At 34.6% G+C, this 15,700-nt stretch overlaps 1 protein-coding gene across 2 annotated transcripts in view; it reads right to left on the bottom strand.

Moving 5' to 3' along the window:
- Positions 1 to 15,700, bottom strand: part of TLK1 (tousled like kinase 1) — a 179,858-nt gene that overhangs the window by 20,949 nt on the left and 143,209 nt on the right. For both annotated transcript variants that reach the window (XM_081577836.1, XM_081577835.1), the window contains one exon: positions 9,346 to 9,412. In XM_081577836.1, coding sequence (XP_081433962.1) covers positions 9,346 to 9,412 — 67 coding nt within the window. The remainder of the gene's footprint in view (positions 1 to 9,345; positions 9,413 to 15,700) is intronic.

Here is a 15,700-nt window from a genome sequence, read left to right as displayed (position 1 = left end):
AAACAAAGTGACATATTTCCAGGGGAAAGATAATTCAGCAACCCTAAGTAACTTCTCTCAAATCCCACTGAGGAAAAGTATACATTCTGTTATGGATTGAAGGCTTTGTGTTCCTCCCAAATTGTGTATGTCTAAGCCCTAACCCCCCAGTGTGATGGTATTTGGAGAAGGGGACTCTGTAAGTTAAGTTAGCTTAGGTAATGAGAGTGGAGTCCTCTTCATGGGATTTAGTGGCTTTTTGAGTAGGAAGAAAGAGATCTCTCCTTCCCACCCCACCACCTCTTTGTGGAAGCACAGACAAAAGTCACATGAGGATTTGAGAAGATGACCATCTACAAGCTAGGAAGAAAGCTACGGAAACTAAACCCTAGGCTCCCCTGGTAAAGAATCTGACTGCCAATGCAGAAGACACAGGTTGGACCCCTGATCCAGGAAGATTGCACATGCAGCCGAGCAATTAACCCTATGCGCAGCAATTATTTAGCCTGTGCTCTAGAGCCCAGGAGCTGCAACTACTGAAACCTGCATGCCCTACAGCCCATGAGCCACAACAAGAGAAGCCATCGCAATGAGAAGCCCACAAAGCAACTAAGACCCAGCACAGCCAAAAATAAATGAATGGTTAAAGAAAAAAAGAAACTAAACCCCAAGGGACCTTGATCTTGGACTTCCAGCCTCCAGAACTATGAGAAATAAGTTTCTGTTGTTTAAGCTGCCCAGTCTATGGTATTCTGTTACAACAGCCTGAGCCTGTTACTTATTGTCTCCTTACAGAAGGGAATTCCATTATGAAATGGAATCCTCAAACACATGGCAAAGGTAGGTCAAATAACTAAAATAAAAGAGAGGTAGTCCAGAATGGAGATCATGCTTAGTGAGAACACTAAATTTCAATACTCTAGTCATCCAGTAGCTGAGCAATTTATAGCAGAAAAGGTCTAAGAAGAAAGAATTGGTCTCTGTAGGCAATTATGGTGTTGAAGGGACACGAATGAGGAAAGATCCTACTAGAGAGAGGGAGGTAGGTTTGGTAATCACATACAATAAAAGGACATCATTCTTTTCCGTTTAGACAAAAAGATATGGCAATAAACCTTAACAGTACATACTACAGCTATTTTAACAGCATTTTAAAATAAGATCTAATATCTGAATTAAATATATATTTTTAAAAACCCAGGTTAGACAAGTATACAATAGATCTCAATATTGCCTCATTTAAGTAACTTGCAAAACATAACACCTTCCAAAATTTTTAACTTTAAAAATTTATATGGAAAGTAAAACCAATTTGTTCCTCAATAGATATTTAGCATACAAATACTTTCTATTTGTACTCAGAGTCCCTTCCGGCAACTTACCATCCCCTTGGCTCAACATTCTAAGCTAAAAGTATGCTACGGCAATGTAGAATCTCCGTAAAAAGCCAAGTTAAATTTAAAATGCAGGTTAAAACTGCTAGGCAGACTTGGATTATTTTTTAAGCATTTCCCTTAATGGCAGTTTTTAAAAGCGCAATTATTTTCTTTTAAAGTAGGGGTGGGTAGGCATTAAACTATGAAACTTACAAGTTATATAGTAATGCATTTTCACATGTAAAACTAATGCATTTCCTGTAAAAGTTGAACATACTATTGAATAGTTTAAACTTCTTTAGCAAATCTTTAATGTATATTACATGTTAGCCCCACAAAAACCCCTCAATTTTGAAAAGCTGCCTTTCTATAAAGTCAAGATAAGATAGAATTTGAGAATCTGAGAATTTCTGATGTATCATTCTCGGCTTGCCTATAATCCATGCGAGTTGGGACAAGAAAAGATTTTGTGTGGTATATTATGAAGATAGTGGAAACAGGGAAAAGCTTATCATTTACAATAGTATATTCAGTAGCACCATAACAACATTAGTCTGTTTCAGAAAACTATTAATAGTTCAGAATGAGGTTTCAACAAATTTAACACCAAATTAATTTTAGTAATGTAATAATACAATCAAGTTAGTATCTCCAAGTCCTCAAATAAGTTTTAATTTCATAAAATATTTATAATGTCATTCTGAAAGTCTATCACTAGGAAAGTGAAAGGTGAAATTAACAAAAGGCGCTATTAAAAGCTAATAGAAAGGGCAGTGCAGAAGAGAATTAAGAAAATTATTACCAATTTACTTCAAATTTATAAGTCCTCAATTTTTTCTCTATTATATTCTTTTATATATCCTAAATATGGATATGAGAGACACGAACCATTGGAAATACGAACCAGCAAAAAAACATTGAACGTATAGAGATCAGTTTTGAAACTACTGCCCATAATCCTCTTTTTGCTCGAGTATGACTATACAGATTGAGGTGTAGGGTAGGAGGAGGAAAAAGGACAAATACTGTGAAATTCCTGGTGGGGGATTCTTTCCTAACTATATATATGATCTCTCCATGTCGATCCTGAGTCGCTGAGCTGGATATTACCAAGGGGAACATACTGGGTCTCCCTCAAGTGTGTTTAACTGGCTTAGATAATTACTTTAGAACTTTAATGTTTTCCTCTCTCTATTTCATTTCCTTCTTTGGTGGGTTGGGGATCATTCGCCTCTCTTTGAATGAATAAACACACACATCAAAAACCCTAAATGGGAGTAAGTGTTAAAATGGACAATGGGATTGTCAGTTCCCCCATTCTATTTAAACAAACCAAACCCTATCTTCTCAGCAGCAAATAAATATAACAATTCAACTGACTGGCAAATTTTAAATATCCAGTACACTTCCTGAAAGAGAAATCACAGCTTCTGTATGAAGGGGATGAAATTTCTTGATGTTGAAACTAGCTAAGGTGCTGACACCAAACCCTAGCACCTACAGGTACAATGCCTTACTTTCTTCCAGCTTTCTGCCTCCTTTTAACCTTTTTCAGGATTCTGGTGGATTCCATATTTTTAAAAAGTATGAACAGGTTTACATTCTACACAATAATGAGAAGAGCCTATCTTCTAGACTCTGTGTATATGCATATAAACAGCATGGAATTAGTTTTTGGCCACTGGCCAAGCAACTGCTTTCTCTTTTCTGTGAAATTATGACCTCTAAACTGAATTTACAAACCTGAATAAACTCTGCCCAATGGTTAACATGACCTCTAAGATTCTTTCCCAAATTCAAAGAATGCCATTGCCTACACAATTGGATTAATATAAAAATTTACAGAAGTAAAATACATTTTATCACTAAATTTTCACTCTGGTAAGTGAACACCATCTATTACCAGGTAAAGATGTATAATTATAGATGGGGTGAGCCAGAAATATGCTTGTAGGTTCACAATGAGAGCAGGAAGGAGAGTACACACACCAGTAGCTTTCCTATCTGCAGCTAGTTCTCTCAGGCATAGCTTTCACAGAATAGCACTCATTTTTAAACAGAAGCAGAACTATGCACAAAATGTCAAATTTAAAATTCCAATACTCTTGGCACTTTTCTTGCCCACACATACCAAGAAGTCAGGAACCTCATATATTCTTTGTGGGCTTAATGGTGACTTTTTCTAGTGTAATGAATGCATTTTCACTAGACTTCACTGAAAACTACTTCCTACACAAGTAGCATCTTGTGTTATGTTCTAGAGAAATGTAACATACAATGTGGTTGGCTTTGAGAGAAAATTTTCTTGAATATAGAGGTGCACACACAGTTTTAGAGATTAAGCCCTCTAGCATTAATTATTTTCATATTTTTATTCATACCTAAAGTGACAAGAAGTGTCACATACACAAACGTATTCTTTGTGGTCATACTAAGGATTTGGTAAATCAGATGACTGGTATTCTAGAAAGAAAGACCAAAGGAGATATCAAATTTCAAGAATATTTGGGGATTAATTCACCTAAAACCAATGCCCTGTATTCTCCACTGTTCAAAAGGCTTGCAGACAATCCATTGTCTTCCATTTCAACTAGTTGCATGGTCCACTGTGAAGGAGTGAGAAAAGAGCTGTGTGCTTGTTCTTGACCTGTAAAGATTTCATCATGGAAGATTAATACTGATGCTGCCGCTGCCTGTTACTGGTTGTTTCTCTTTGCAGGTGCCAATATCGGTCAGAGAACAGGATTTCAGTGGCAGAGTTGTTGCTATACTGTTATCTCTTCAGAACGGAGGCACAAGGAGAGATGAATGCCACATCGCAAGGAGCAAAGGAGAAAGAGAGAAAGAAATGGTGTCAGGTGGCATGTTGGATGCGATTTTTGTTTTAGTAGAGATTGAGATGACCGTAATTGTTTAGCTGATTCCTTCGATCTGCAAAGATACACTTGTGTTGGTGCTGATGGTTCTTGACTAATCCTGTTTCAATTACAAGTTGGTTATGTTTTTCCTAAAAACTTCTGGCATTTAAATTCAGGGTTTGTAACTCTCTCTCTCTCACACACACCCCAAAACACATACATTAAAGTCAATCCCTACTACACTATCTAATATTCCACACTGAGATGTCAAATCTTCTATATGCATTCTCTCCAACTAATCAAATATTTAAAATCCAGAAGACAAAAAAATTTGAAGACTAGAATAAACACCTCCACATGCTGTTCACATCACAAACTTGAGTCAAACAGCAGTAGTATGATGTAGTTATTGGTCCTAATAACTTTCAAAATTCTTACTTTCTCTTTATTTTGGGGTATTATGACTGGTAATTTACATTTTTTAAATAATATTATGACTCGAGAGACAATCTATTACAAGAAGATGGTTTATCAGGGATTTTTTAAAAAGCTGTTTATGTTAGTTTAGTAATAATCCTTGGAAAACACATCCACATAGTTTTCTTCAATTCTCGAATTAAGACTGGGGTTATACAAACAACAACCTAGTAGAACTCCTCAAATTACAAAGATAAATGACTTTCTCAAAACTAGAATTTATCAAGACTGGTATCAAAACAGGATCAACTATAAAAGCTAACTGGTATATGGCTTATTAGTTTTTCTTAAAGCAGGTACATTACTGGATTTAGTTGCTCTACCTTAAAGGAACAACATTTTAAACATAGGAAATTATTCTCATTGCAACTACAAGCTTACAAGCAATAATCAAGAAGTTCGTGCATAATGACTAGTAGCAAAAAGTTATTTTGGTAAGTTTCAGGAGTAATTTGTATAATATACATATATTTTACTATAGACCTCCTTTACGTTTTATTAAATCTTTAACTGTATAGAGGTAAAATTATGCTAGAGCATATTTACACATTTTACCTCCCAAAACATGCTTTTCCTGTTGACCTTTAAAGATAAATTTATAATGAAAAACAGTGAACCAATTAATAATAAAGAAATATTCTAGTTGATAGAATAGTCACTAACAGGCTACCCAAGGAAAGTAATATATGAAAGAGAGAAAGTAGTATGTGTGTGAAAAATTTAATTGCTCTACTTTATCTGCGATGAAAATAAAACAGTCTGTTTCTGGGGGAAAAAAGGAAAGCAAACATTCCTACTACTCTAAGAAAGACACAAAGCTACAAGGGAATCAATTCTGAATACAAAAGGATCAACTTGCTATCCATCTACAACTAAAGAATTGTAGGAATAAAGTGTAGGGATACTTCCACTGAAGCAGCAGTGAGAAAAGGTTCAAGTTTTGGCTTTGCTAGTTACTAGCTATATTAATCGGAGAAGGCAGTGGCACCCCACTCCAGTACTCTTGCCTGGAAACTCCCATGGACGGAGAAGTCTGGTAGGCTACAGTCCATGGGGTCGCTAAGAGTCGGACACGACTAAGCGACTTCACTTTCACTTTTCCCTTTCATGCACTGGAGAAGGAAATGGCAACCCACTCCAGTGTTCTTGCCTGGAGAATCCCAGGGATGGCAGAGCCTGATGGGCTGCCGTCTATGGGGTCGCACAGAGTTGGACACGACTGAAGCGACTTAGCAGCAGCAGCAGCTATATTAATTTAGACAAAGCAGAGAAGAGCTTGGCATTCAAATTTAACATTAATGTTCACTCTAGAATGCTTAAAAATTCAAAGTGTACAAAATGTAATATTATGTAATTCTCCTGAAATGTGGAAATAAATCACTTAGTGAATGAGCAATAATTTCATAAACTGATAACTAAAACAATATTAAACAATTCTTAATATATTAAAAAAGATGATGCTGAACAGTAATTTTCCTAATTTCAGAAGACAATAAGCCCTTAAGTAAGTTTACATTTACTATTTGGTGGTAACCAGGAATGAGAATTTATTTTAGCCACAGACTTATTGCTGAACTTTCATTTGTTACTCTATCATACTAACAGATTCACTGGATTTGGATTATTATGTTTCTAGTCCTATAGAATAGTACAGAATATGAACTGAACTTTATGATTTATTCAGTGGTAAATACTTTTTCATAATTTGGTTTACCTATTCAATTATTATGATTATCTTTATAAAATACAATGTACATCATAAATTATCTCAAGAAAAAGTTAACTAGGCCTTCTAGTCTTCTATGCCCAAATGGTATGGGCTTCATCAATGATGGAAGTTTTTTCCTTTGGTGCCAACAAATTTAATAACTCCATCTAACTTCAAGAGTTTTATTGAAGGGAGAGTGAAAGTCACCTTTGGTAATGCAGGAGGTATATTGGGCTCCACATCTAAACCCTAATCTGATGTAGGTCACATGATTAATTCCTGCACAGGTTCAGGTTACATGGACATCAAATACTCACAGATCAGATCCAGCCTACAGTAGAAACTATATAGTTACATGTCGGGGTATGGTTCATGTTGGCTTAAGATAGAGGTGATAACATCTTTTCTTTCAACTCAAGCTTGTTCTCTATGTGTTAAAAGTGTCCAATCTACTTGTGTTTTAGAAAACAGAACGACCTATTTTTAATGACCTACTTTTCAAATGTGCTTTAGAATGCCAAATAACTTATTTTTAACACAGGTAACTGAATGCCTATTATTCTTAAACTGTACAACTCAAAAAATTAATACCCAGTGGAAATCAGACTACTACTATTTATTTGTACTCTAAGGTGACACTACTAACTCAATTTTGTTCTCTATGTGTACCACTAGCAACTTTCTTCATAATGTGTTCATTCTTCTCAACCAAACAAGTCAGAAGTAAATGTGAGAATTCAAAGCATGAGAGTATATTTCAGCATTAATTCACCAATTCTTCCAAAATATTCCATGACAGAAATCAAAGAAAAGTAATGTTGTATATTGGTTAAGAAGAAGATAAAGTCATAAATCTAAAACTGCTCAGTAAATTTGATAAAAGCTGAAAAAATAAAACAGGAAAAGGATTATGGAAGGGACAATTATTAGAATGACCAAATACAAAAATGGAGAAGTCAAACACTGGGAAAAAAGATAATACGAAAGTTAGAAGAGAAGGTGTAGGAAACTACAAAAGCTTACAACTGTTTATATAATATCTAGACATTTAAGTATATGTACCTTACATTATAAAATAGAAATGTTTCAGAGAAATAAAATATTTTCAATGTACCAGGAAAGCTTTAAAATCAACCAACCACCTACCAATCAAAAAATAAAAACAAACCATCCTCTGAATCCTTTTAAGTATTTTTGTGATACAAATAGCCGGTTCCTAATTTAACTGCTTTATCATTTCAGATTTTATAACAGGTTTCCATAAGACATGTAAAATTCATCATTAGAAAGATAATCTGAAATTTACTATCATGTGTGACAATAATAACCCTCCAGTTGACTATACACTTTAGTATCCCATTATCATGAAAGGTTGGTCAGAAAATAATTGATAAATCTTTCTTTATATGGAACATCAAACACAGGTCTCTATCAAAATAGCTTAGGTGGGCAGACAAATACTTGTCCTAATTCTGAACTACAAAATCCCCACTTCCCTTCTATAGTCCCATTACAACTCCATCGGTTACAAAACAGACTGAAGTTGTCTCCTTATATCAAAGAACAAGAGAAATATCAATAATTACAACAGAACAGAATATAAAACAGAACAAAACAGATCAGAATAAATTCATTTTACTGTTCAAGTAGTTAGGCTGAAACTTTTCTGAGCAGGGGCACGGTAAAGAACACTAATGCAAATTACACAGATATATATGTGTCTATATACACACACATATACACATATGTGAGGTGAAAGTTGCTCAGATGTGTCCAACTCTTTGCGACCCCATGGCTCCTCTGTCCATGGCATTCTCCAGGCAAGAATACTGGAGTGGGTTGCCATTCCCTTCTCCAATATACAAATATGTATGTATATAAAAGATAATTTTTTTCTGTTCCCTGTAACTAAATGGCAGGAATCTGAAGCATGTTGATAGCATTCCAAAAATAAGAACATCTATAATGAGGTGGTAGCTGCTACAAGAATGGGTTTCTCTGACCTACCTCACCCTACCCCAGGGAGATGACTTGATAGATACTATCTTCAATTAGTTCACTAACTTAGTTTTAGCTATTACTCAGCCTATTTAAACAACATAAGTAATGTGATAAGCAGACCACAGAATTTAAAAACTGTATCAAGAAAAAGAATTTTATAGCTGTCAGTAATCTCATTTTGAAGGGGAAAATCTATTATTTCTCTGAAATGGTTTGAATTAAAAATATGAACTAAAAAACAATGAACTGAATACAATTTCAGAGTTTACAAACAAGTACATAGTTTTACATTGTAAAAACTTACTAACATATAGCAATGTTTTTCTGAATTATATCACTTCATATTATTACCGCTGATCAGGCTCTTCTAAATTTGCCAATGTATATATTTTAAATGAAACATTTAATCAGGTACTTGGTAACTTTAAAGTTAAGTCAAAGAAACCTGTTACTAATTCACAATTGTTTCAATTTGTTATGAAATGGACACAACAACATAGACTCTTACATTTCATCTTAAAAATAAAGCTTTTTTTTTTTAAACAGATAGTATTTAACAGTAATCTTAAGAACCTGGGGTTCTGTCCAGGATCATTCCTCCACTACAGGGACATGGATTTTTGTTTTTTTAACTTTTTGACCACACGTGTCATGTGGGATCTCAGTCCCCAGACCAGGGATCGAATCAGCATCCCCCTGCATTGAGAAGTCCCAGGGACATGGTATTATCAGCATCTGAAATGTCTGTAAATTACCACAAGGTAAAGGAATGTTATTTTAATATACTGAACATAAAAATGCAACTTTTATGCCCCTCTTTTTTTGTCTATAAAGTTTTAAATTTGGGTCCTTTTTCTCTAAGTTTTGCCTTCTTTAATAAGAAACTTATAACACAACTTTCCACAACCTCTGGTAAAATAAAACGGCCAGCATATGCTTCACGTACCTTTTTGAGATGTCCTAGTCTAAGTTTGAAAATTTCTTCCTGTTCATGATATTCTGCCAAAGTCAACCTGTCAAAATGAAATTGTAATTCTAGATATTAAGATTAATACTTATTATTTCTTATTAACAACCAGCAAAATAAAATTAATCAAATAAAAATATTAAAATGTTGACAACTTTCAGCCCCAAAAACATAAGCCTAAAGTGCTTGAAGGTATTCTTCAGAGTGTATCTAATACAGATGGAACAATTGACTGACTTATAAATTCAGCAACTATTTAATGAGTACCATTAAATGAGTACCATTTAATGAATTTAGATCCTAAGGATGCAATGAAAAAGACAGCTCCTCAACACTCTCTGGTTTGAACTTACACTTCATAGTGGGAGTATAGGGGGTAAGGAAGCAGAAGAGAAACAATTTAGTCCAGAAATAAAACAATCCCGAATAACAGTAAGCGTTATAAAGAGAATTAGAAAGGCTGGTGTAATAATAACTGACTGTATTATACTAATTTGCACCGAGTTTTAGGGAGATGGTCTTGATCTGAATGTCAAAAGGACAACCACAAGATGACCTAGGGGAGTATGTTCTAGATACAGGTTAAAGCAGGTACAAAGACACCAAGATGGAAATAGACTGATACTGAGAAGAGGAAAAAAAAAGCAAGTATCAGAATATATTCAAAGAGGCTGTCAGCAAGAGATAAAGCAGAGGAACAGCATCTAAAAGCAGGATGGATTTTAGACCAAGGAATGAATTTCATTTTAAGAGTACTGGGAAATCACTGCAAAGGTAATCAGTCCAATTTGGGCACTAGTTAAAGAAAGAAACGAAGACATTTTTCTCTTCTCTGCTTCCATGTGCTAGTGAATAAGTAAGAGAGGGTTGCCAAAACCCACCCAATTATTAATAAATATAAATAGATAAACACGTGAGAGTACTTTATGGTTGTTTTATTATTAATTTCAAATATTCTTCTGTAAATTAGAAAAAAATCACTGCAGCTGACCCCTGAATTACAAGGGTTTGAATTGCACAGGTCCACATACATGAAGATTTTTAAAATAAATACATATTACAGTACACTACATAGTCTGGAGTTGGTGTCTCTGTGGATGTGGAACTGCAGATACAAAGGCCAGCTGTGAAGTTATATGCAAATTTTCAACTGTAGGGAGGGTTAGAGCCCCAAACCCTCATGTTGTTTAGGGTTCAACTGTAGCGTAATATATGTAGAACTTTAGTAAGATATATACCTATTATAATATTAATAAGAAAACATGATTCTGTATCATTAAAGTGAAAGAGGAAAACACACACACATACACACTACAAAACAACTTCCATTTCATACCCAGTACTGAAAGAACTGCTTTTATCTAGCACATTTAGGCCCTTGTTTACTTACGTATTCTGGGTATATTTGGTTAAGCCCCAAACCCCAAGTACGATTTATTTATGCTTGGTTTATATCCCTCAGCAACATTCAGTATAAATGCTATTTCCCTTAAGCTAGATGCTAATTAAAATATTAATATCATAGAAAGGGCATTCAAATGAAATAATCAAACACCTCCAAGAAATTCAGTTAGTATTCCACTAGAAATATCTTAAGAGTGAAAAACATTTAAAATTAACTCTCTCTACCTAGTCTTAGGTAAACATAACCACTGGATTTTATTATACTGAATACAGCAATATAGTGCAGCAGTTGCTTAACATAAATTTAGAGAACTAAACACTGCGCTGTGAATGTGAAACATTCATGCAGATGGAATGAAATAAGAAGAGGGAAAGGTGGTATTTTTTTAAAAAAGAGGTTTGGAAACTAAAACTGATAATATCTCAACTAATTCAGTAAAGTAAAACCATAGGAATTTTGGCAAATAGTTTCTGGATATGCATATATGCCATCAATGAAAATTACTTGTATAACAATATAGTAATTTGCTATTCTTAAAATAAGGTTTTAGGCCCACCAGTAGACCATAGGATGGGCTCAGAACTAATTTTTTTAAATATGTAAATATTTTGTTTGTTTCTATACCGGAATAAAATACAATTCTATACTTTGGTTTTTATTGAGTTAAAATACAGTTAAATTTAGTATTCATAAGGTAAAATTAGTATGGCTAATTTAGTTTCCTAAAATTTTTGACTGTCTTAAGTTGGCAGTAGTTTTCAATAGCTGCTGTTCTTCTGAGTTAATAATAAATCAATGTCAATTAGTTCCATGGTGTCATAGTCTGTTGAATACTGTATAGTTAATCTTATACATTTTATAGTGTAATGCATATTGGCTATTAACTAGCATTCAGTTCCAGCTGTTAATATGTTTGTGCTGTGGCTCAAATATATATCATCTACATCCCTTTAATTAAAGCAAATACAATGGGGAGGGAGGTGGCAGGGGGGTTCAGGATGGGGAACACATGTAAACCCATGGCTGATGTTAATTTATGGCAAAAACCACTACAATATTGTAAAGTAATTAGCCCCCAACTAAAATAAATAAATTAAAAAAAATAATAAAGCAAATGCACACAAATAGTCCCTTCCCTAAATTTACTTAGTATAATGATACCTCATTGATTTCAAAAGCTTTGTCCTCAGAGCATTATTTTATAGGTCTAATCCTAATATGAAACGCATGCAATTCTCACTAAAGATTAATGGCAACTTTCAGCAGCAACAGAACTTTGCTATTTCTTTATTGCATTTGATTACTACCACTATAAAGCTTCAAATAAACAGCAAAATATATACATACTAATTTCTCTCTGCTTGGTTTTGAAGCATCAATAAGCAAATGTCACAGACAGTACTACTAGGCTACTGACTTTCTTGGACAGTAATTCTTACCATTTTATGATCATGGTATCTAATTTCACATATACGTAACTTTGCAGTTCAAACATAGCAGTTTAAGAATTCCTATTCCTGTCTCACAAAATAGAATGCAAACCACCAAACAGCAAAAGACATTTCTTACATTTCTTTGCACTTCCTTATCAGAAAGCACCTGACATATATTAGCACTTTAAAAAGTGGAAAGTGAAGTCGCTCAGTTGTGTCCAACTCGTTGAGACCCCATGGACCATATTAGCACTTTAGATATCTGCTATTTATTTCCATTGATGAAAAATACTTATAGATAAAATTTAAATGTATTTAGATAAAATTAATTGGGGACAATCTTACTTATAGAAACTGGATTTTATTTTATATACGGAAAGAGGTAAGCTAGGAAAATGCTAATTTTGATGACTTTTAATTGCCACATCAATTAATTTTATGATGTGCTTTTTAAGACGCTTAAAAAACATCCACCTTAAGCAAGTCAATTGCTTAGATTACTTAGCAAATCTTATTCATAGAGTGCAAAGTCCAATCTCTCCCTTTATGAATCCTATCTCATATTATAGATTGAATATTAATTTTTATTACACATTTATGTATATGTATTTAGGAGATGCTAAAAACCATAAATAAAACTGTTCAGTAGGTTTAATACAAAATTATTCAAAAAGCCAAGAAATTTAAAACTCAAACATAAACTTAACCACTGATAATCTTTCACAGTGAGTATGAATGAATAAAGAAAGCTGAGTGCCGAAGAATGGATGCTTTTGAACTGTGGTGTTGGAGAAGACTCTTGAGAGTCCCTTTGACTGCAAGGAGATCCAACTAGTCCATCCTAAAGGAGATCAGTCCTGAATATTCATTGGAAGGACTGATGCTGAAGCTGAAACTCCAATACTTTGGCCACCTGATGCAAAGAGCTGACTCACTGGAAAAGACCTTGATGCTGTGAAAGATTGAGGGCGGGAGGAGAAGGGGACAACAGAGGATGAGATGCTTGGATGGCATCACCGACTCAATGGACATAGGTTTGGGTGAACTCTGGGAGTTGGTGATGGACGGGGGAGGCCTGGCGTGCTGCAGTTTATGGGGTTGCAAAGAATCGGACACGACTGAGTGACTGAACTGAACTGAACTAAATGAATGAAAAAGAATTTTATTTTTAATTCAAAAATTGTTTTCCAAGAGTTTAATAGAAATGTAGGATATCTGCAGAAAACAGAATACGCATTTCAAAGAAATTGATATCCAATTCTTTAAGGGTATTCTGTTTACGGAGGAAACTAATCTGAAGTCTCAGAGTTAAGGAATACAAGATCTGGTAAATAGAATGTTAAAGGCACATAAGAAAAAAAAATATCAAGCCGGTTTTTTTGTACAATTTAGCAAACCTTTACAGAATATTGAACTAAGCCACACATTGAGGAGCAGACTTTTTTAAACGAGGGAGGAAGTAGATGAGACTACTCTGCCTTTGAAGAGCCCTAAAAAAAAAAAACTAGAAATAGAAAAAAGTTTCTTAACATGATAAAGGGCATTTATTTAAAAAACCGTAACCAATATCACACTCAATGGTGAAAGAGTAAAAACTTTCCCCTCAAGGCCAGGGACAAGACAAGAATGCTTTTACCACTGCTGTTCAATATTGTACTGAAGTCCTCTCAGAGGACTTAAGGAAAAAAAATACACTGAATTCGGAAAGGAAGAAGTAAAACTATTTCTAGTCACAGATGACTTAACTCTACATGTAGAAAATCTCTAAAAATGAACAAGCGCTAATAAATTCAGCAAAGTTGCTGGGCATGAGATTAACACACAAAAATCAAATGTGTTTGTATGCATCAGCAATGAACAAAGTAAAAAAGATACTAAGACTACAATTCAATTAATAACAGAACCCAAAACAATAATATACATAGGATCAAATTACTCAGGAAGTGACTTGGATGCTAAAAACTACAAAATATTGCTGAAGAAATGAAAGCATACTAATTAAATGAAAGGACATCAGTATTCATGTCCTTAAGATTAGCAGACTTACTATTGTTAAGAGGGCAATTCTTTCCCCAAGTGACCCACAGACCCAATATAATCCTGATCAAAATACATATCACCCATTTTGCTGAAACGGGAAAGCTGATTCTTTATTAAAATGCAATGTGCAAGGGTCCTCAAACAAACAAAACAATATTGAAAAAGAAAAGAAGGACTCATACTTCCTATTGCAAAAATTAATACAGTTATGGTCATCAAAAGAGTATGCTACTGCCATAAGGACAGACATCTACTGTATGATTCTCTTCAATGCACTATTCAGAAGAGGCAAATACATAGAGAAAGCAGATTATTTGTTACCAGGAGGATGTAGGGAGGCAGGAATGGGGAGTGATTAATTAATGGACATTAGGTGTTCTGGATGAATAAAATGTTTCAAAAATAAAGGGAGGTCTTGGTTGCACAACACTGCATAGCACTGTGAATGCACTAAATGCCACTGAACTATATGCTTTTAAATGGCTAACTGTATGTTATGCAAATTTAACCTAAAATTTTTTTCTTTTTAAGTACCACTGGGAAAAAGAAATGGGGGAATATGGGAAAGATGAAACTAGTTTCCTCTGAAGAGCCCAGGATTCAATATACCAAAAAAAAAAAAAAATTGAGAACTAATACACCAAGTGTTGGTATGGTGTGTAGAATAACAGCCCCATAAAGATGTCTACATCCTAATTCCTGTAGATGTGAGTATGCTGAGTTACACAGCAAAGGAGAATTGAAGTAAGAGATGAAATTAAAGCTGATAATTATTAGCTTACTTTAAAGTAGGGATGTATTCTGGATTACCCTTGGTGGACTCAATGTAATCACAAGAGGCCTTAAAATGTGAGGAGATGGGCAGAGATGTTGGAATCAGTGACATGACATGACAAAGATTTGACTTGCTACTGCTGGCTTGCAGTTGGAAGGGGATCATGAACCAAGAAATGTGGACAGGCTCTAGAAGCTGGAAAAAGCAAGGACTGTTTTCTAGAGCCACCATGAGTAATGCACCCCTGACAATACCCCGATTTTAGCCCAATGAGATCCATTTTGGATTTCTGATCTCCAAAACTATAAGATAATAAATTTGTGTTGTTTTAACTCACTGAATGTTCAAGCTGGTTTTAGAAAAGGCAGGGGAACCAGAGATCAAATTGCCAATATCTATTGGATCATCGAAAAAGCAAGGAGAGTTCCAGAAAAACATTTACTTCTGCTTTATTGACTATGCCAAAGCCTTTGACTGTGTGGATCACAATAAACTGTGGAAAATTCTGAAAGAGATGGGAATACCAGACCATCTGACCTGTCTCTTGAGAAACCTGTATGCAGGACAGGAAGCAACAGTTAGAACTGGACAGACTGGTTCCAAATAGGAAAAGGAGTACGTCAAGGCTGTATATTGTCACCCTGCTTATTTAACTTATATGCAGAGTACATCATGAGAAAC

The sequence above is a fragment of the Giraffa tippelskirchi genome, chromosome 3, assembly GCF_054371585.1.
Source record: "Giraffa tippelskirchi isolate mGirTip1 chromosome 3, T2T-mGirTip1v1.2.pri, whole genome shotgun sequence".
Lineage (NCBI taxonomy): Eukaryota > Metazoa > Chordata > Mammalia > Artiodactyla > Giraffidae > Giraffa > Giraffa tippelskirchi.
This window is presented reverse-complemented; position numbering and strand designations above follow the sequence as displayed.